The sequence below is a fragment of the Nelumbo lutea genome, chromosome 8 (assembly GCF_056320005.1).
Source record: "Nelumbo lutea isolate HS-2025 chromosome 8, American lotus-T2T, whole genome shotgun sequence".
Classification (NCBI taxonomy): domain Eukaryota; kingdom Viridiplantae; phylum Streptophyta; class Magnoliopsida; order Proteales; family Nelumbonaceae; genus Nelumbo; species Nelumbo lutea.
The window spans coordinates 8,411,942-8,435,082 of record NC_142691.1 but is presented as its reverse complement, the minus strand read 5'-3'; the positions used below and the strand labels follow the sequence as shown (position 1 = coordinate 8,435,082).

The following is a 23,141-nucleotide window of genomic DNA, read 5'->3' as shown; positions in this document are numbered from 1 at the left end:
TACACATGGTTGTTACGTAGCAATTATCTAATAGTGACAAACGTCAATAACACATATATAATGGTGACACATGGCAATCACATGATGATAACACTTGAATGATCTTAAATAATAGAGACATGTGACTCAGATAATAGTTACACGTGATCATCAATTCATACGAGACCAAAATTATATTTAGGCCAAAATCACAAAATATTAAAATTATACTCTATGCTTTTAGTTTTTTTTTTTGCATTTTATAAAAGTAGAAGTATAGAACATCCAAACTATAAACTGACAAAGTGTAAAAGAAAGCGAAGGAAATTTAATATCTTTATTTAAAAAACAAAGGTGTATATATAGATACATTAATTAACTATCTTGAGACAAGTGGCCTAACTAATGCAAGCTAAGTCTAATTGGACAGCTAGACTAATAGAATTTGTTTCAATAGATTCACACATGTGCTGTTATGTGTCCCCTCAAGTTGGAGCATGGAGTCGGGCCATGCCCAACTTGGGAGCTAAAGTTTGAAACTGATACCACCCCAAAGCCTTCGTGAAGATATGTGTTGTTGCAATTTTGAGGGGATGTGTGCAATAACAATAATTTGGGATTGAATGCGTTGGAAGATGAAATAGCAATCAAACTCAATATAGTTGGTTCGTTCATGGTAAATGGGATTATTAGCAATGTGAAGGGTTGCTTTGTTGTTACAGTAGAGTTGCATATATTTTGGATGATGGAGGTCCAAATTATGAAAGAGACGTTTTATCCATAATAATTCACCGGTTGTTGCAACCATAGTGCATTACTCGGCTTCTTTGTCTTCCAAGAAAGAGGAGGAGTTAAGAGTGGTAAAGTATCCCGTAGTAGATCGATGAGTGATTAGATAACTAGTAAAGTCAGAATCACAATAGGCCCATAAAACAAGATCATTTGTTGGAGGGAGATTCAAAATTCCAAGCATCATTCCCTTGTATTTTTGAGTTTTGTCTTTTCCTCATCCCCATTTTGAATGCATGAGAAGACTCATTTTCTCAAATTGCTTGGTAAATGAGTTGAATTGGAGTGTATTTATAGATTTGTTCTCTCTATGGGTAGGGATCCATAAGAGGAAAGTACTATAGATATTCACATGCATGTGATGGGGGGTTGGGGTGCTTTTTACACATGTGCCTTAGGCCGGGCCATTGTGTGGGTGAGGGCGTGTGTACATGTACGTATATATGCACGCTACACCGATATTTTTTTGGTTTTGATCAAATTAAAGAGTATGACTTTTGAATTTCAAATTTATTTTTTCTGTTTTGTGTCTCTTCGAACATATACACTATTTTGAAGATAATTCTCTCTGAAATGACACTTCTGTATCCATTTGGGTGACTGAGAACACTCAATAAAACGAGTATTGGTCGACCCGGAAACACACACCAGTGCACTCAATACGGTATTTTCTTATTTGTCAATCATTCTTCTCTAAGCATCATTATTTGTGGTTTGTGGAGATTTGATAAACGAGTGCACACCTGTCAGTAGTCTATGGGTTGTTTTATTTTAGCGATTGATTTACAATCACCTTGTTGCACTATAGGGGGCAAATGCGATTTTAAGGAGAATAACCAAGTGGCATGACTCAACCCTCAACCTTCACCTAGTTGCAATGTTATAGTTTCACAAATTCTCGATTTAAAAAATAATTACCGATAAATTCCATTTTACATTCTTTATTATTTTCCAATATCATTTTGTCACGACAAAAAGAGACCATGATGTGGGGAAGATTTTAGATAACGAAGTATACGCATTGATGCTTTGTTGTAGATGATGCTGCCGCTGCTGGTGTTAGCTAATTTATGGCCATGGTCGTCGATGGAGGAAAGAATCGAAAGATACAAAGAAACGATAGCTGACTGAAATTATTGCGTTGCAGAGGAAATAAGCAGGAAAGCGCAGGCTATGTAGACTAAGTATTAAAGGAAAAACGAATATATTTATTTAAAGACAGAAGGTGTATATACATTATCCGACTTGAGACAAATGACCTAACTAATGAAAATGAGATTAACAGAATTTATTTCAACAGATTCACACACGGGCTACTATACCAAACGACATGAAGTACTCTTATACTTTCATACTTAAAAAAATCTATCGAAACAGCCCCTACAATTTTGTATTTTAATGAATAAAAAAATAGTAATTTACTATTTATAGGGAATGTAATGAGGTGAATTAGTTGGGGCTAGAATTCAAGGACACTCGTAGGTAAACTTTGTTTTTTTTCTAGAGAATTTGAGAGCTTTTGTTCGTAAAAGATTTAATTTATATAAAAGGATGTGTTATGGTCCTATACATAATCGTTGCCTTTTTATGTGCGAATGCTGTTTATCACCTATTTTTTGATTGCCCCACAAAGTAGCAATAAATGGGTTGATTTTGATATCCCATTTTATATCGTCGGATTGAATTATGGTCGAACACACGTAAATTCAATTTGCCGAACCAAATCCATTGACATTTATCTATGAGTAATCATGGGCCCTGCCGCTCTGGGCAGAAAACCTAAGCCCAATTACGCAAAATTCTGGACTAGGCGTAGGCCGAGATCGGCTTCAGTAAGTGCAAGCTCTGTTCGAACAGCCTTACATTCAAAATATCTCTTGTACTTCTATGCTTTATGCTTTATGGAGAGATATTTCGAACGTAAAGTTATAATGAGAATTCGAACGAACTTTACACTGACTGAATCCGGTTTCGGGTAGGCCGGGCTTGAACTACAAATGATCACCCCAACTGATGTTTAGAGTTCCTCACATCCCTACTCTACTCGCAAGAAAGGCATCATACTTGTTCTTTGAAAGGTGTAGATTTTGCACTAACTGGTTCTTGTTCTCACGGACGCCATCACTATTCACTAAAATGCTATGCTCGACTTATGAGTAAGGCATCATCTTTTGAGCCCGGATCTACTCCCTGTGAAAAAGCCTGGGTGCTTTTAACACGGCAGTCCAGCCGTACATCGGGAACATCTACAGCAAATCCCGATTCTGATCTTTTCCAAAAGCAAGAAAGGTATCATACTTGAATGAAATGAAGGCTTTTTTAACACAAGATCGGTATCTACTTCATATCGTACTCGTACGGGAACCCAAAGATTGCATACATTGGTAAATTACTTGTACCTCCATTGGGATTTTAGTCAAATACTTCGCGGTTGGACCACCCTCAATTTTACCTGCTAAATTGTACAGTTATTCACGTTTGATCAGGATATCCATACCATATGGAGTTTGTTAACGGAAGAGACATAATTACGATAAACAATAAACGGAAAAGTATCAACAACTCATTCTATACCACATACGGACATACGGACAGGCCCAATGTAAATTCTCATCCTGGGCTCAACCGTAATTCTCCCATAAAAATGTTTTCCGAAGGAAAAATAAAAAATCTATGCCTTTGCGGCTTTGCCTGAAACATGAAACGCTTTCTTCGCCTTCAATATTTTAGGACAACGCTTTTCCACTGAGTAGTCATTCCAGATGTGACGATTATCGCACGGTTCCACTCCCACAAAACATACAGTCGCCCACAACGTAAATTTATCGATTAATGGGGCCATCACCATCAGAGGACCCTCAAGCATCATCTATAACTTTTGGAAAAAATGCAATAGATCGGACGGCTTCCGTTTATATACGTGTTGGTATTCTGGTACATTCTGTTTAAATCGTACTGCATCGCGTAAAAACTTCTACGTAAGACTCATTCCCTCCAATAAAGCGGCAAATTCATGTTGAACGTTGAGAAGTCGAGAGCTCTCTGCTCACAAGGGCTCAGAATTGCATATCTCTCTGTCACAGTCTTGTTTTTTCCTTTCTTCTTGTTTGGGAACCCTTCTTTTTCAAATCTTCTACGATCCTGACGTTTTTGATACACTCGTGGTTCTGAAACCAGCTTTCTTCCGATGGCAGATCCTTCTGCTGAGGTTCCTCTTCCTGTCTCTGTAGAAGAAATGCTAAGAACTATATGTGAGCAACAGTCACTGCCACCTGCTGAAATGAGCGCAAGGAGAGAGCTGGCTTTGCTTGGAGAAGAGGCGTCTCTGCAGCTTCTTCGGCGAATTTCCGGTCAAAAAATCCGATCCTTGACAGGATTTATCATCTATATGGCGAGAAGTGTGTGTACAACCGTGTCTAGTCGGAAAAGCGTGTGCTTCTCCGGGCCACGTAGTTCTGAAAGTTCAGCTTCTGTTTCTATGCGAGGTAACTTCATATGTGCATAATCCTCTGTTTTTGGTTCCTTGTGAATTCGTCGTCGTCGTCGTTTTCATTTCAGCATTTCTTTATGCCCATTTTAGGTAATTATGCACTGACAGATTTCACTTGTCGTGCTATGATCTTAGTAAAGTTGTAATTGTAACTTATAAATTATCTCTCTTTAAAATGTTATTGGTTTAGTTCAGCATTTGGCAAACGCCCCCATCCACTCTTCCTGATTTAGGTATTCTGTGTATCATGCCTTGGACAGTTTCCGAACTTTTGAGAAAATAGGAGCCGTATAAGTTGTGTCTCTGCAATCTTCACTGAATTTGTAGTTTCTGATTTGGGTTACCCCCTTAACTCATCGTTTCCTGTAGGATATGATGATGCTACCTCTCACTATCCGAGGTTAGAGCGTCTCTGTAGGCAGAAGAGCGGCTTGGGTTTGGAGGGGATGAGCAGAGAATCCCTTCTCATGGCGTTGGGCGAACTGGAATTTAGGAAAGCCTTCTTGATATTAAGTTACATTGGCAAGTAAGTATATGCTTAGCCCCTGCTAACTATCACACTGCTTTCAACCTTCACAATTTGCAGAGACAATTGACATACCATTGCATTATTTCCTTTGCAGGAATAGACTGGAAGATGTTATGACAGTGGAGACGATTAAAAAGATTAGAAACTTGCCAATGGTCAAGTTTGAGTCAGAGGTTTGGAATGATATAGGCTGCCACTATGTCGAGCATGCAGATAGAATGAAGGTGGGTGGATGTTTTCACTCGACGAGTGCTTCTGTTTTCTTCTTTTTTTATTTTTTTTTCAACTTCATGGAGAAAAAAGTTTGAGAAATTGTTACTGAAAGTACTAACCTACAAATACGGTGCAAATTTAACTTTTATTATTTGTACTGGTGGTGGTTGAATAACATATATTATTTCTACCATGAGATCTCATATAGGTCAAGTTATATCTATTCAACTATTTAATGTTCCTATTTATGAAAATGTCACTTGTGAGCATACTGAGTAAGCACTCGATAAATTTTTTGAAGCTGTCGTAAAAATTTTTGAATCATTTTAAGGGTAGGGTGAGGGTATTTGTGGGACAGGTGTCAGAAAATTTATTGAGTGCTTACTTTAGTGTGCTCACCAAGTGTGCCTACCTGTCTTAGAAACATGGCAGCCTGGGCAGATATGTCAATATAATTGTCTTACATCACATATCCATTTTTGATTTTACACAATCTCTTGGGGCTTAGAGTATGTCTTAGAAATATACATACAATGTATGTTGCATAGAGTTGAGCTTAGGATGAATACAAACATGAATGCATCTTGTGCTGTTAACAACTAACGACATTAACTTCTTCCTAGACATGAGAAGAAACTGGATTATGCTGTCTTTATCCTGAGCCTATCTTGTTGATTTCCTGGTTCTTTCTTTCCCCATGTAGTATCTTGATATAATCTATGTTGCATAGGGGTGAACATAGCATGAATGCATCTTGAGCAGGTAACAACTAACAACATTAATTTTTTCTTTCTAGATGTGAACAGAAACTGGGTTAGTGTCTTTTTCTGATGAATCTATCTTATTGATTATCTGATTCTTTTTTTTTTCCCATGTAGTTTCTTGATTGGGATTCTGGAAAAACATACTTGTATCACTGTCTTGTTGATCCAGATGGAAGCTACAGCTTTAAGGTATCCATTTCTTCTCTAACATATTTGCTAGCAGAAACAATAATATTTTCTGCTGCTTTGTTTTCATTGCTTCCTGTCCCTAAATTCTGCTGTGCCCATGATGCATAATCTAAGGTCTCTTTCTGGGAACTACCTTAATTATGTAATTCGTTTAAACTATGTGAATAAATACCCCTATAAGAATATATCAACTATTCTAAACCTCCACATGCAGATGAGAGATCACATATTTTCTTTGCTTGTTTACTACTCTGAACTTCATGTTTCCTTGTAGTTACTGTCACCTATGATATTCACACACACATGGGAAGGACATAAATGGACAAGGTCTCTGTTACAAAATTTGCATGTAAAGATGAAATATCCAAAATGACAAGGCATTCAAGTACAGGATATCTGGGTTTCATAGACTATCACCGTTTCGCCATATCTCTTAGGTCATAATTTTTCCACTTTTACTGGTTCACCTGCATGCATTAGTTGGTAATAACTGTCTTGATAAAACCTATTGTTGATAACCGCTGTGAGTTCTTTTCAACTGCAATACATAAATCATTGAGTAAGTGTAAATGGTGACAACGTGTTATGTATAACAAGTTGTGACAGTTATTGCTTTTGAAAGAATTACTTTGTTTTTCATTTTGAATATCATCTTATATTTGAGATAAATAATTTTCTTCCTTAGGAGAATAATACAATAATGTGTGTGATGGGCTTTACTAATTACTACCATGGCACCATAGCAAATTCATGTATAATATGTTCATTGACATTTTTTTGGAGAAAATGTCCCAAATTCCAAAATTTCAAATATATGAAAAAATATGTTAATAATTTGGGAAATGTATGATATGTTAATAAATTGAATTTTAAAGAATAAACTATATATTTTAAAAATAAATATGTATTGATGTTCTTAAATATACATATATTTAATATACTATACACACAATTACATATATAAAACATGCCATTTTTTACTTCAAACTATTTAAATGAGAATGTATTAAACATGATGCGGATTTGATCAATCTCTTGCCATATTACATTTTTTGCTCCAAATTTTTGCCATGTTTTTTTTTTTCTTAATTTTGAATAACTAGGGGATTTACTAGATTACTTTGTAGAGAGGTCTATGTTTTTCATATTTCTATTATATTCATAGATCAGTTTAAGTGTTTGTTTATCTTTTAAATGAATTATTTGTTGATGTAGACCAACAAACTTATTGATTGTTCAGGGGCCCTATTTGGATACCAAAAAAACTCATCTTCAGAGGGTTTTAGGAGATGACAAAGTACTAATAGTCAAGTTTGTACAAGAGTCAACCAATAAAAATGGATCAACTAGTTATAATATACTCAATACCAACTATGGTAGGATTGCAAAAGAAGGAATTCTTCTAGGTTTGCTCCGTTATCATTTTTTTGGTAAGTTTTATTGTGTTCTTGATTAGTGATGGAATTTGAATGTTGACTCCAATTTAGTCCTTTGTTTCCTTTAATCTTTGTAGTTTGTGATTACCATTATTGTCAGGGAATTGTCAATCATTATAATTTTGCATTCCCAGTTACGCGAGAATTTGCCCCATGTTTGTTAAATGTTTATATTTGGATCTTTTGCCTTAATCTCCTAAACTTATACTATTTTGAAAGGATAGAAGTTGTAGGAAACATTTATATCTTATGACTAATTTAGATGCTTTTTTTGATTAAAGATCAGTTAAACATTCTATTATCTAAAGTATTCTCAAAGCGTATAAATGAATCTAGGTCACAGAGTGGTGCCTTGTTGTCTAGGTGATGAATTTTGACAAAAGAAACCTAGATCCTTAGATTGATTTCCTTGTCATGATAACAATCAAAAAACACCAGAGTTAAGAAATATGAAACAATATCCTAAACAGAAGTGAATTTCACCCAATAAAGCATGTCAGATGATCATATGATTCATATCCACAAAATGGTAACATTTTCTATCATTGTTTGCAGTACTTCAGACACACTATTTCAATACAATGTATACATGGACAAACTAACCAGTCAACAGATTAACAAGTTAAACAAACTAATGGATAAATAAACTAATAAGAGTAACATAGTGGTGATAAACCTGCTTCTAATAATGAGGAGCAACTCTTTCCAAGTAAGCAACAATTGAAATCTGACAATTCATGATGCTAAATCAGAAATAGACATACATACACCTCCATTTCGAATGAAAGATTGAATTACAAGAATATTCTTAGATCAGTCAATACTCTTACTGATTCTTCGACTAGGTCTGGGGGTCAACAGGGAAAGCATTGTTTGGGGAATGCCTGGACTTGGGATGAACTTGTAAACTGATAATGGTATTTACATTGTAATTGGGGGCAGCTTATGCTGTTACCAACTTTGTACGTTATTCTGTTGTTGCAATAAAAATTACACTTACTGTTGCTTATGTAGAAAGGTTAAATTATGAGAAACAAAGCGGTTGGGGGGAGATTGCATGGGCAAGAAGACAGAGAAAAAGAGAAACAAAGGATTTGAGACCATTTTCTCATTCACGCACATTCTTTATTTTTACAATGAATCAAAGAAGCTAAGCTCCAAGCCCTGATTGATTTCAGTCTTCTTGTCCAAACACTAGTGATTGATTGATTTTTTGAAGCTTGGTTTCTTTTTTTTTTTTGGTTTACTCTGGTTCCAAAAATCTTGATAAATAATGATAAAAAATATTGATGGCCCTCTCTTTAATTGCCAAACTCTTAAAAAAACAATAGTTTGGCACTGAGAGAGAGAAATGTTTTGATGTAGCACTGAGAACTGCAAAGTCGTTACCCCCTCACACATATAACTGCTTGTTATGGCACCTTAGTGCCTAGACAACTGCCTTTCTGTATTAGGCAGGTGCCATATGCAATATATTCATGGCAACTCATATGAGTGCCCTTGAGAACCTAGGTGCCTGCATGGGTGACACATTGGTAACTGTTTTATTTGTGACATATGTGCTGCAGGGAGCACTTTTGTCTTTTTACTCAAAGGTGCCACCGGCCTAGCTTTTTGACTTTGTCCTTTGATTTCTCTCTATTTTTCTGATTTTCTTGCTGTTAATATGATATCAGAGCAGGACTCTAGGGCCTGAGAACAGATCAATCAACTCCTCTTTCCTTTTTCTCTGATTTCTTGGATTGAAACTCAATAACAGTTAATCGGCTTGGTCTGAGACAGGTTGAAGTGCTTTTGTTTCTCTCTTTTCTTGGTCGTGTGCCAAGGAAACATTGTGATCATAGTAGTTGAATGTTGTGAGGAGGTTTAGTACTCTTCCAAGGCTCTGTGTGGATTGTGTGATCCTTGTTTAATGAGGTATGTGTTGGAATCAGTTAGCCTCTTCTCTGAGGCATTTTATTTATGTTTTTCTGTTCTTTAGTGCCACAGGGGCACTCTTGTAATTTCCTTTTCTTTTTATTATCAGTTGGGTCGGCCTAATATATAAGCTAATAGCAGGTGCCACCAGCTACAAGTTTGAATCCAGTTTTTTTGTCTCTCTTCTCTCTTCCTCCTCTCCTCCTCTCCTTCTCTCCTTCTCTGACATCTCTTGCCTGAAAACATGGTATCAGAGCGGGTCTTCTGAGATTAGAAGCTGCGAGATCGCTCTCTTCTCTCAGTTTTTTTTTTCTCAGTTTCTTCTTGCTGTGGATCAAACCTGTCAAGGAAGTGCATTGGACTGATCTGAAGTTTTCTATGCCCTTTCTTCCCTTCTCTCTTGGTCGTGTGCCAAGAAACAAATTAAAGAGAGGGAAGTTTGATGCTGTGAAGGTTCTTTTACCTGTTTTTTGTGGATCCTGTGGTCCTTTTTTTGTGTACCCAGGTAAGGGGGTTATGGAGGTCTGAATGACCTGTAAGTGCTGTGATTTTTTGTTCTCAGTATTGTGGATCATGTGATCTCTGTGCCCAAATAGCTGGGTGATATAGGTCAAAATGACCTGTAACTATAATACAGTGGTTGACTATAATTCTTGGGAATTTTTCCAGTAGATGTGTGGGATCCAAAAAAATTTATACCTGACTAAGACTTAACTGAACTGAACTGTGGCTGAACTGGTGACTGAATTGGGGATTGAACTGTGACTGAACTGGGGTCTGAACTGGATGAACTGAAATTGAACAGTGACTGAACAGTGGCTGAACTTGGTCTGGGGTCTGAACTGGATGAACTGAAATTGAACTGTGACTGAACAGGGGCTGAACTTGACTGAACTGTGAACGTAGCTGAACTGAAGTGTTAATAAATTGTGGCTGAACTGTGTTTTTTTTAAACAGAACTATCCTTTAACATGTCATCTGAGGATTCTATCCTGTCTAGTGGGTCCTCTTGTCAAAGTGGAATGAGTGGGGGTTTTGACATGAGTTTCCCCATGGCCGTGATACCTTTTGATAGTCTTAACTACCTAGAATGGTCAAGGGGAATCAAGTTCTACATAACAACTAGGGGGAAGGTAGGCTATATTAATGGTAAAACAAAAGAACCAAAGTCTCAGGGGGTGGAGCATGATAGGTGGGATCAGGAAAACAACATGGTGATGTCATGGCTGTTACTTTCTATGTTGCCTCCAGTTAGGAAGATCTTCATGTGGGCTGAAACAACTATTGAGATTTGGGAGCAGGCAAAATCTACCTATTCAAAGCAACGTCATTATGCCAAAATATACCAGTTGCAAGCTGCCTCCTCTACTTGTAAGCAAGGGGAGAGGACTCTCTCAGCCTATTATTCAAATTTGATCTCAATTTGGAAAGAACTAGATCACTATCAGAACATTGACTGGAAGTGTGATTTTGATGCTAAGGCCTACAAGTCTCTGGTTTCCCAACAATAGGTTTTTGCCTTCCTCTTGGGGTTGAACCCTGTATATCAGTCCCCTAGAGTTTAGATATTAGGAAGTAAAGTGATATGACCCAAAAATTTGACACATAGTTCTCAGACTCACAACAGAGTTCACACACTTGAATATCAACAAAAGAACTAGTATTCATTCAGCAGAAAACAGTAACAGTTGGTCGGTACTTCGAGAGACCGCCGGCTCTCCCAAACACTCTCAATATTTTTCACTCCAAGAAAAACATGCCACCCCCCATCCCCCAAAGCCCCTTCTTATACTCTACTGATAGCATAACTGACTCCCTCTATAAATGCCCAGCTGGCCTAGTTATAAATGCCCCAAAACTCTTCTTATTCATAACTGACATAGCTATAAATGCCCCAAGACTCTCCTTATTCCCTCCAGCTATAATTGCCCTCATGTGATTAATTGTTCAATTATTTCCCCCCCTTAGCTGATTGTTGACCTTCCCTCTTCCTGGCGTTAATTGGGGCCTATCATTACCCGCCGCCCAAAGTCTAACCTTGTCCTCAAGGTTAAAATGAGGAAACTGGTCTCGAAGTAAGTCAAAAGACTCCCAAGAATCTTCAAAATCAGGCAAGTCCTGCCAATGAATAAGCACTTCCAACCAGTAACTCCATGCATAGTGGATGGACGCACACCGCGCACGGCAGCAGGATAATGGAGCTTTGCAACTCTTCCAGTCTCTGAATAAAATTCCTTCTTTCTTTGAAAGCTAGACCTTTTCAATTTCTTGACTGCTACCCTTTTTCCTTCAGGTAAAAGCCCACTATGTGAGCCACCAGTCTTGGCATTTTCAACAAGACGATTACCTTCACTGAAATTCTTTGTAATTGGCCTCAGTTCCTCATTGCTGAAGACTTTCCATGATGGGGTAACTGATGCAGATGTTGATGGATTAGATGCTTTGCGAGACCTTCTGCGCCTCTTGCTCTTCCTGTATGCAAGCAACCAAATTACAACGACCAAAGTTGTGCAAAGGATTATCCCACTAACAGTTGCAAGGATGATAAGATACTCCTTGTGGCGGCGCAGGTGGTAGCATGTGTTCTCTATTTCAAGCATACAGATGAACTCATGAGAGTTGTTGCATCTCTCACCCACAAGGGTTGGCTGGCCATTAGTCACCAAAGTACATGTATTGATCAGATTAATGCCTTTGCATGATGAATTGGAGCAATTGGAGTGAAATGGTGCCCCAGGGAAGATGGACTCATTCCAATGTGTTGCATTGTCAGACCACTTCCAACCAAAACCACCTGTAGAATTGAAGCCTCTTCCTCCAACCCAACAGCCTCTTGCTGTATTAGTGCAGAGTTTTCCAGCAAAACTTAGTTCCTTGGCTGATGTCAGTGCTGCCAAATGCCCATTATAATCCCTACATCGGGACTCGGATTCATCCCAATAACTGGAGTTTTCTATCAGCCCAAAACACTTGCTCTTATTTGGACTGATTACCCAATCATCAGGGCAAGGTGACTTATTTGAGCTGATCTCCCAACTAGTATGGCAAAGTGCTGTTGATTGATAAGCCCAAAGGGCCTGATTCTTATCCTCAATCTTCTGGGCCGCAACCATTTTTTTGATCAACCCAACGGGTTCCATCTGTTAGAGTTCGGCCTGGATATCTGGGCGCAATCCATTCACAAAGGCTGCTTCAGGGACTGATTCTAGCAGGTCAAGTAAGGGGGCAGAAAGCACCTTGAAATGGCGACGATATTCCTTGACAGTTGTAGAGAAACTGATGTGGGCCTCACAGCTGTGGGGCCACTCTGTCCGTAGGGTAGAACCAAGTTAGGGTCTCTTCTGTTCGAACCTGAAATTCCTTAGTGTCCAAGACTGATAGCAGTCTTGATCATCTTCATGGTATCAAAGCCAAGTTAGGGTTTCTTATGTGAGTCTAATACCAGCTGACCACATGAGAATCTCCTAGGACTAGAAGCTGAAAAGGTGGAGTTCGCAGACTGATTCTTGGAGATCGCCAGAAGTGCTAGCAGCTGTTGGAAGTTTTGTTATGGTTGCAGAGTATTGGTGGTCAGGAAGGATCAGAGAAGACTAGGGTTCGGGTAACCCTAGAAGGCAGCGAACAATTCTTTTGTTGTAAGTCATCTACTTTTCTAAGAAAAGATAGGTTGGACCTATCTGGAGAGGAAGGCTGAACCGTTCTAGGTTTTCATCTCTTCGATTCACTAGGGTTTTACAGCAAACCCTATTGTTCTGCTGTGATTAAAACCCTACTGTTTTACACTTCGATTCTCTAGGGTTTTACAGCAAACCCTACTGTTCTGCTGTGATTAAAACCCTACTGTTTTACACCGAACTGTCTCAGCCTTGTTTCTTTCTGCACTAGAGTTTGAAAGTGATCTTGCGGCAAGCCCTAGTGCTGGACTGAATCTTGTGATCTATCTAGAGCTGTCCTCAAGTTTATTGTTAGCATTGATCAGATTCTAGGGTTTCATATTAACCCTACTGCAAGTCTATCTATACAGTACTGATTAGATTGTGCAACTGAATTGAGCACTTTAAGGACTGATTAAAACCCTAATTCTGCAAAGGCAAATCAGACCTCCTTCTAAGCTGTTTTTTCAGAGTTTTTTGGGGTTTTCGAACTCTCTTAAAGGGGTTAGAGCTCTACGGACAGCCACTGTTGTGTTTGTTAGTTGATTTCAGATCAGAGTTATCCCAGTTTTGTGCACATACACTATGAATACAGATCAGGCCTATACTGTTTTTGATTGTGATTGGTAGTCCAAGTGCTGTTTTAAGACTTTACCGAGATGGAGTTTAAAAATCAGGCAGAAGGCAGCTTTGGAGGCATCAGTTATGGCAGTGTTTCTGAGATGGGTGGTCAGATTACAACTGTAAATTCAGGTACTCTAGCTTCAGCCTACCATGCCTCAACTCCAGGTACTATTGAACCTTGTTGGGTAATAGATTCAGGTGCATCCGACCACATGACTAGCTTGCCTTCACTGTTTACCTCTTACCATTTGTCATCTGGTAGGGATAAAGTATCTATTGCTGATGGCTTCCTGGTTCCTATTTCTGGGAAGGGGGACATTAAGTTATCAGATACGATCTCCTTGTCTTCTGTCTTACATGTTCCTAAGCTTGATACTAACCTCCTTTCAGTCAGTAGTATTACCAAACACATGAATTGCTCAGTAACTTTCTTCCCTGACCGGTGTGTTTTTCAGGACCTGGAGACGAAGAAGGTGATTGGGACTGGCCGTGAGACGAATTGGGATTTATCTGCTCGGGGAGAGTTCTCGTCGAGAAGAGTCAGTGGGTAAGAGGTCACTTGTTTCCCAGAGTGTGAGTTCGGTTATGCTTTGGCATAACCGATTGAGTCATCTGTCTTTTCGGTCCTTAAAGAGTCTGTTTCCTACTTTGTTTGAGTCTGTTGAGTTGTCCTAGTTGCAATGTGAAAGATGTGAGTTTGCTAAACATTGTAGAAACTCTTATTCATTGAGTAATAAAAGGAGTAATCGTCCTTTTGATCTTGTGCATACAGATGTTTGGGGGCCATATCACATTCCTTCTATGGGTGGGTACAAATATTTTTTGTTGTTTGTTGATGACCATACCCGGTTTTCTTGGGTTTATCTTATGCGTTCACGAGATGAGGTTCCCGCCCTGACCCAAAACTTTCACCAAATGATCCTAACCCAGTTTGATGTCAAGGTTAAAGTTCTTAGATCTGATAATGCAAAGGAATACTTTGCTAAGTCATTGGCATCTTACCTTCTTACTCATGGGGTTATCCATCAGAGCTCTTGCCCTCATACACCTCAGCAGAATGGGGTTGCAGAAAGGAAGAATAGGCACATCTTGGAGGTGGCTAGAAGTCTTATGTTTACCTCCAATGTCCCTATTCGCTTCTGGGGTGTTGCTATCCTCATGACGGTATATCTTATTAATCGGATTCCTTCCCGGGTTCTTGATTTGTGATCTCCTTTTTCCCTTCTATACCCACATGAGGAGTTGTTTTCTATTCCCCTTAAAACATTCGGTTGTACCTGCTTTGTTCAGCTTCTCGGACCCCATCACTCCAAGTTTGAACCCAAGGCCTCCAAATGCATTTTCCTTGGTTATGCACAAACTCAAAAGGGGTATTGCTGCTATGATCCTGTCACAGGGAGGAAGTTCGTCTCCATGGATGTCACTTTCTTTGAGGAGACACCTTATTATCCTCGGGTTTCTCCTCAGGGAGAGAGTAGTGAGAGTAGGGGTTTAAGTCCTTGTCTTCAGGGGGAGAGCAGTGAGAGTGGGGTAGTTCCTTTACCTATTCCATTGGGTGATGGGAGCTGCAATGGTGAGGGTGGCCAGAGGGATCAGGAGTTGAGGGGGGGCTGCAATGGTGAGGGTGGTCAGAGGGATCAGGAGTTGAGGGTCTATCACAGGCGGTGCAGGCAGGTTGATCCCGATCATCAGCAGTCCAGGCCAGCTCCAATCTCATCTACGGCTCCAGGTCCAGACATTACAGTTTCAGGACCCACAGAGACTTCTTCTATTGTTGCCATTTCACCTCCTACAGATGACCTTGATCTTCCGATCGCAGTCCGTAAAGGGAAACGACATTGTACCACATCTACAACCCACTGTATTTCCCATTTTTTATCCTATGATCACCTATCTCCTACCTACAGGTCCTACCTTAGTTCCATTTCCAATGTCCTATTCCAAGAACAGTACAAGAGGCCCTATCAGTCCTGGAGTGGAGAGGTGCAATGCAAGTTGAAACGGATGCCCTGTTGAAAAATAATACCTGGGAGCTAGTTGACTTGCCCAAAGGAAAGAAACCATTTGGATGCAGATGGGTATTTATTGTGAAGCACAATGCAGATGGATCCATTGAGAGGTACAAAGCTCGGCTAGTTGCAAAAGGGTTCACTCAGACTTATGGTATAGATTACTTGGAGACATTTGCCCCGGTAGCCAAGATGACCACCATTCGGGTTCTATTATCTCTTGCAGCAAGCCACACTTGGCCTTTGTACCAAATGGATGTTAAAAATGCCTTCCTGAATGGGGACTTGCAGGAAGAGGTTTACATGCAGTTGCCTCCTGGATACTACGATATAGAGACAGGTAAGAAGGTCTGCCGGCTCAATAAGGCATTGTATGGTTTGAAGCAGTCACCTAGAGCTTGGTTCGACAGATTCAGACTAGCTCTTGGAAAGTTCGGTTATGTACAGGCCCAGTCAGATCATACACTGTTCATCAAGAGGGTGGAGTCTTCACTGACACTACTTGTAGTATATGTTGATGATATTGTGGTGACAGGAAATGACAGCCATGAGATTGAGTCCCTCAAACAGCTCCATCAAGAGTTTGAGGTGAAAGATCTGGGTACACTACGGTATTTTTTGGGCATTGAGGTTGCTAGATCTAAACAGGGGATCTTTGTCTCTCAGAGGAAATATGTTTTAGATCTGTTGGCTGAAACTGGAAAGCTGGGTGTCAAACCTGCAGATACACCCATTGAACAGAACCACAGGATTAGTGCAGAGAGTGGGGAGCTGCTTGAAGACAAAGTTATGTTCCAGCAGTTGGTAGGAAAGCTCCTATATCTCTGCCTCACTCGACCGGATATTACTTATGCTGTTAATGTTGTCAGCCAGTACATGCATTCTCCTAGAACCACACATCTTCTTGCGGCAGAAAGAATTTTAGCCTACTTGAAGAGATGCCCGGGTAGGGGTATACTATTCAAGAACAATAACCACATGAAGGTGGAGGTTGATGACAAACGGTCTACCTCAGGATATTGTGCCCTTGTGGGAGGAAACATTGTCTCTTGGAGAAGTAAGAAACAAAGTGTTGTCTCCCGGTCTAGTGCTGAAGCAGAATACAGGTCCATGGCCAACGGAGTGGCTGAAATCCTATGGCTAAGATCTCTACTTGAGGAGTTGGGTATTGAGTATGAGAAGCCTCTAATGCTGTATTGTGATAATCAAGCCGCCATTAATATAGCACATAATCCAGTGCAGCATGACAGAACCAAACACATTGAAGTTGACCGACATTTTGTACGAGAGAGGGTCTCATCTCAGGAAATATGCCTCCCTTACATCACATCCAGTATGCAACTAGCAGATATCCTCACTAAAGCTGTATCAAGAAAGAAGCTAGAAGCGGATCTATCCAAGTTGGGAATGATAAACATTTACTCCCAACTTGAGGGGGAGTGTAGAGAAACTGATGTGGTCCGTAGGGTAGAATATACCTAGTCTATCTGTTATGTTATTCTGTTATTCTAGTTTTGTTATTTACTTTTCAGTTTTTTATATTGTTAAGTGTTATGATGTAAACACCAAGGGCAAATATGTCCTTTCATGTAACTAGCATAACATATAAATATTAAATTGAAGTGGCGGCGGCAGATTATTCAGAATCTGTCCTTCCTTTCAAACTTGTGTTCTACTGCTCTCTCACTAATCTTTCTCCTCTCTCTTCTTCACTTTCTCTTCTGTTCGAACCTGAAATTCCTTAGTGTCCAAGACTGATAGCAGTCTTGATCATCTTCAACAATAGTGGATTGACGTAATGATAGAAGCTGCTCCTGCAAGTTTCCCTCCTGAGTTGATCAAAAACGTTCAAGGAGGAGTTCCTTGAATTTTGCCCAACTTCGAAAAGGTCGCCGACCATCCTCCCAATAATACCATGCCAATGCATCACCCTCTAAACAGACCACTGCTGCCCGTAGACGTTCCGCCGGAAGCAAGCCATTAATCTCAAAATAGTGCTCTGCGCGAAACGGCCAGTCGTCTGGATTTTCCCCATCAAAAATAGGCAACTCCAACTTCGGAGGAAGTGAATCAGAAATACGTTCCGGGACTGTCATTGAAGGGGACGTCGGAACAGCCGCACTCTTCCCTTACCAAGTCTTGAACGGCTCCTTCCAGAGACGAGATCTTCGAAAGTCCAGCTGCTATCTCATCACGTAAGCCATCCATCTCCCCACGAAATTCAGAATGCAGAGAAGTCAAGCGTTCTTCAAAACCCTCCACCTGCGATGCCACTTCCTTGCTGTCACTATGGCCGAGGAAAGACGCACTCTGATACCACTGATATGACCCAGAAATTTGACACACAGTTCTTAGACTCACAACAGAGTTCACACACTTGAATATCAACAAAAGAAACTAGTATTCATTCAGCAGAAAACAGTAACAGTTGGTCGGTACTTCGAGAGACCGCCGGCTCTCCCAAACACTCTCAATATTCTTCACTCCAAGAAAAACATGCCACCCCCCATCCCCCAAAGCCCCTTCTTATACTCTACTGATAGCATAATTGACTCCCTCTATAAATGCCCAGTTGGCCTAGTTATAAATGCCCAAAAACTCTTCTTATTCATAACTGACATAGCTATAAATGCCCCAAGACTCTCCTTATTCCCTCCAGCTATAATTGCCCTCATGTGATTAATTGTTCAATTATTTCCCCCCCTTAGCTGATTGTTGACCTTCCCTCTTCCTGGCATTAATTGGGGCCTATCATAAAGATCTTCTTTCAGTACAAGAAGTGTATGCTCTAGTTCAATCCGAAGTGAGCAGGCGAAGTGTGATGAATAGCTTCGAAAGGGAGCAGATTGCCTTAGTGGCTAAAGGGAGTATGGGTGTAGGAGGCAATAAGAAAGGTGATATCCAGAAGAGAGTGGATGATAAAGATAAGTTATGGTGTACTCACTGCCAGAAGGCCAAACATACTCAAGATACTTGTTGGGACCTCCATGGAAAGCCAAAGTGGGCCCAAGAGTTGAGTAAGAAATCATATCATAATAAGAAGCCAAGATAAAAGAGTAAAAAAAAGTTTAATACAACAAATTTGGCCTCTCGGGAGTCTCAGTCATCTACTGCTATTCACTAGGACCGCCCATCCGTTGTCGATCCCCGGGAAGATATCATCAATTCTTTCCGTGACCACTTGGATCTGTATGGGAGAGCAATTGGCCAAATGGATTCTGCTTCTCCTACCTCGACTTCCTTTGCATCTACTTCAGGTAATGGCAATCCTGCCACAGCCTTCCATGTGTCTTCCCATTTATCTGATTCCCCTTGGATAATTGACTCTGGAGCCTCAAACCATATGACGGGTAAGTCAAATTGTTTCCAATCTTATCAACTTTTATCTGGTAGGGACAAAGTGAGATTAGCTGATGGTTCTTTTTCCACCATAGTTGGTGAAGGAACCATAACCCTTCTTTTTAGACTTACCCTTTCTAATGTGTTACATGTTTCAAAATTACCTATAAATTTGTTTTCTGTCAGTAGCATTACAAACTCTTTAACTGTTTAGTGACCTTTTTCCCTTCTTGTGTTCTATAGGATTTGGACTTGGGGAAGATGATTGGTAGAGGTCGTATGGTGGATGGTCTCTACATACTAGAGAACAAAGCTAGTCTTGCGGTCATTGAGTCTACGAGTCAGTCTAGTATGAGTGAAGTTTACTTATGGCATAGTCGTTTGGGTCGTTAAAGGTCTTACTTTCGGATTTATTTAAATAAGTGTCAGTGTCTGAGTTCAAATGTCAAACTTGTCAGTTGAGCAAACATTGTAGAAATCATTTTTCTTCAAGAAATAATAAATTCAATTTCCCTTTCCATATTGTTTATTCTGATGTTTGGGGCCCTGTTACTTTATCATCTATGCGGTCCATAGATGAAGTACCAAAGATTGTGAAAGATTTCCAACATATGATGTAAAGAGACTGGACCGAATGGGTCCTAGTATCTTCTCTTGTAATATCTTTTCTTTTATTGTTGGCTAATGGGCCTCTCTTAATGGGCCTGTTATTTCTTTTTGTTTAATCTCTTTATGTTACTGCCTAGCTGGCCGCCCACTTAAGGGCATACTTGTCATTACTCTAACTTTAATTCTTAATAAAAAAGGATTAGAGGAGAAAGGGAAAATAATTCAATTTTTCTTCTTCTTCCTTCTCTTTTTCGCCATCTTCTTCTCTTGTGTTGCTGCTCTTACTTCTCTTCTTCTTTTTCTTCTAATATTCAAATTTATACCTAATATTTGAGGACTGATTTACATCTTATGATATTTACTCAATTTCAGACAAAGATCCAAATTTTCTAGTCTGACAATGCCAAAGAATACTTCCACAGTGATCTCACGGAGTTCTTTGCTTCGTGTGGGTCTATCCGTCGTAGTTCTTGTGCCAAAACTCCTAAAAAAAATGGTGTTGCAGAAAGAAAAACCGCCGTCTACTTGAAGTGGCTCGTGGGTTACTCATCCATATGAGTGTTCCAAAACGTTTTTGGTTGGATGCTGTGTTATGTGCTACCTATCTCATCAACTGTATGCCATCTCGAGTGTTAGGGTACAAGGCCCCTCATCAGCTCCTATTTCCCAAAGCTCCCATCTTTTCTATTCCCATTCGTGTGTTTGGTTGTCGTTGTTTTGTTCAAAACTTGTCTCCTAACCATGGTAAACTTGACCCTCGTGCTCTTCCTTGTGTATTCTTGGGTTATCCTTCTTTCCAAAAGGGTTACCATTGTTTCGATCCCGTCTCTCGAAAATACTATGTTTCTATGGATGTGTCTTTCTTTGAGGGTGATCCCTTCTTCCCGGTTTCTCCTCATGGGGAGAATGGGGTGAAGGAGAAACAATTTCAAGTACTACCTCCCCTATTTGACCCTCCTCCGTTCCATGTCTTTCTCCGTCACTGCAAGGGCTAGTTGGGTTAAAAAGCTGTGGAGCAACTTGAAACTATACCACCAACATCATCAGATTCATTGGGGACAGATCACATTCCATTAGGTACTATTATTCCCGTTGATATTCCTGATCCTATTGCTATTAATTCTTCTTTTGCCAATGACCTTGACATCCCTATTGCACAAAGGAAGGGAGTTAGGTCCTGTACCACCAGACATCCTATCTCCCACTTTATCTCATATGAGAACATCTCATCCTCCTTTCTTTCTTTTCTCTCTTCCATTGACAGTATCCCTATCCCCAAAAATGTGGCAGAAGCTCTTTCAGTACCTGAGTGGACAGATGCAATGAAAGAAGAGATGGATCCCTTACATAAAAACGGTACATGGGAATTAGTGGATCTCCTTGTGGGAAAGGAACCGGTAGGGTGCAAGTAGGTTTTTACAGTAAAGCACAGGGATGATGGTACAGTAGAAAGGTACAAAGTTCGGTTGGTGGCGAAAGGGTTTACTCAGGTGTATGGAGTAGACTATGCAGAGACATTTGCTCTGGTTGCTAAAGATGAATTCTATCAGAGTTCTTTTTTCTCTTGCTGCTAACCTTGATTGGGATCTCCACCAGTTAGATATTAAAAATGCCTTCTTGAATGGTGATCTTGAAGAAGTGTACATGGTGAAACTTCCTGGTTTCTATGCTCAAGACCAAGAAAAAAAAGGTGTGTAGGTTAAAGAAGTCCTTGTATGGACTAAAATGGTCACCGAGAGCTTGGTTCAACAAGTTTTACCTAGTTGTACAACAAATTGGTTATAAACAATGTCAGACTGATCATACATTATTTGTGAAAAAGGGAGAAGGAAAAATTGTAGCTTTGATAGTGTATGTTGATGACATAGTGATCACAGGCGACTGGAAGGTGGGAATTCAGAGATTAAAGGAGTTCCTAGCCATTCAATTTGAGGTGAAAGATCTAGGTCTCTTGAAGTATTTTCTTGGATTTGAAGTGGCCAGTTTGAAAAAGGGGATCTTCATTTCTCTAAGAAAATACACCCTAGATTTATTACAGGATACAGGAAAACTTGGAGTCAAACTTGTTGACTCCCCTATTGATCCAAACCATAGATTAAGTGATTGTCAAGTTAAGTGATTGTCAAGGTGAGACTATCAAGGATGTGAAACAATTCCAGAGACTTGTGGGCAGACTATTATATTTGTCTATGACACGACCAAACATTGCTTATGTTGTGGGTGTTCTTAGTCAATTCATGCATGCCCCAAAGACTTAGAGGCAGCCGATAGAATTCTCAGGTACCTAAAGAAGTTCCCAGGGGCTGGTTTACTTTTCCAAAAGAATGGCCACTTGAAGGTTGAGGTGTATACAGATGTTGACTGGGCCAGATCAGTTGATGACAGAAAGTCTACTAGTGGGTATTGCACCTTTGTGGGAGGAGGAAACCTAGTCACGTGGAGAAACAAGAAACAATATGTTGTGGCAAGGTCTAGTGCTGAAGCTGAATATAGAGCAATGTCCCATGGAGTGGCTGAAGTTATGTGGATAAAGAACTTGTTGAGTGAGTTGGGATTTCCTGTTGATGGCCCCATATCCATGTATTGTGATAATAAAGTTGCTATCAACATTGCTGCCAACCCAGTGCTCCATGATAGAATTAAACATATTGAGGTTGACAAGCATTTTATTAGGGAGAAAATTATAAATGGGGAAATGTGCACTCCATATTTTAGTTCCACGGATCAACTTGCAGACATCTTTACCAAGGGATTATATCATCCGCGGCACAATGATTTATGCGACAAGTTGGGCATGATTGATATCTATGTCCCAACTTGAGGGGGAGTGTTGGAATCAGTTAGCCTCTTCTCTGAGGCGTTTTATTTATGCTTTTCTGTTTTTTAGTGCTGTAAGGGCACTCTTGTAATTTCCTTTTCTTTTTATTATTAGTTGGGTTGCCCTAATATATAAGCTAATATCTGACGCCGCCAGATACAAGTTTTAATCCAGTTTTTTTTGTCTCTCTTCTCTCCTCTCTTCCTCCTCTCCTTCTCTGATATCTCTTGCCTGAAAATAGTACGTACTCTCGTTAGGTCTGGTATGAACTATTTCTGCTGTAACAGCAGTAATCCTTCAGTATCTTGTGCCTGTGTGGTCTGATTTGGTGGTGAGTAGCCTTCATCCATACTTGGGAGTGGTCTGGTTTGTCTATGAAGGGCGTAGGACTGTTTTTTCTCAAGTAACCTGGAGTTTGATCATTGAGTAGGTGCTGGTTTAGTGTTCAGTGGTGTTGCTCCTGTGTTTTTTTCACTGTGAATTAAGTAATAAGGGTATTAAAGTGCTGTTGCGTTATCAAAATTAAGGTGCTGTTGCAATGCTGGTTTGTACACCAATGTATGTAAAAGGGAAAGGCTTGGTATATGTTAAGCTGGCTTGGATCTCATCCCTTGAGCTCCCCAACTATAGCTTGTTGAAGTGATTGCTGTTATTGGAAAAATAATATCCATCATTCCATCTTGACTTGCAGGCCAAACATGATTTCTTCTTGTTCTTGTTGCTTAAGCCCTCCTTGCTATACAAAGTCTTAGTCATTTATTCATGTTTTGTACTGGAAAGTTA

General features: G+C 39.8%; 1 protein-coding gene, 1 long non-coding RNA gene and 1 pseudogene across 4 annotated transcripts in view; 1 reads left to right on the top strand and 2 right to left on the bottom strand.

Annotated features, from left to right (window-relative positions):
- Positions 1-3,777: 3,777 nt before the first annotated feature.
- Positions 3,778-23,141, top strand: part of LOC148842529 (putative RNA-dependent RNA polymerase 3) — a 73,103-nt gene continuing 53,739 nt past the window's right edge. For all 3 annotated transcript variants that reach the window (XM_088956541.1, XM_088956540.1, XM_088956542.1), the window contains exons 1-5: positions 3,778-4,253; positions 4,628-4,784; positions 4,882-5,011; positions 5,879-5,953; positions 7,194-7,383. In XM_088956541.1, coding sequence (XP_088812667.1) covers positions 3,956-4,253; positions 4,628-4,784; positions 4,882-5,011; positions 5,879-5,953; positions 7,194-7,383 — 850 coding nt within the window. In that variant the 5' untranslated portion in view covers positions 3,778-3,955. The remainder of the gene's footprint in view (positions 4,254-4,627; positions 4,785-4,881; positions 5,012-5,878; positions 5,954-7,193; positions 7,384-23,141) is intronic.
- Positions 6,011-23,141, bottom strand: part of LOC148842530 (uncharacterized) — a 63,741-nt gene continuing 46,610 nt past the window's right edge. Inside the window, exon 3 of the long non-coding RNA XR_016102814.1 lies at positions 6,011-6,491. This is a non-coding gene — a long non-coding RNA (uncharacterized LOC148842530). The remainder of the gene's footprint in view (positions 6,492-23,141) is intronic.
- LOC148842531 (C-type lectin receptor-like tyrosine-protein kinase At1g52310 pseudogene) lies at positions 11,304-12,419 on the bottom strand (annotated as a pseudogene).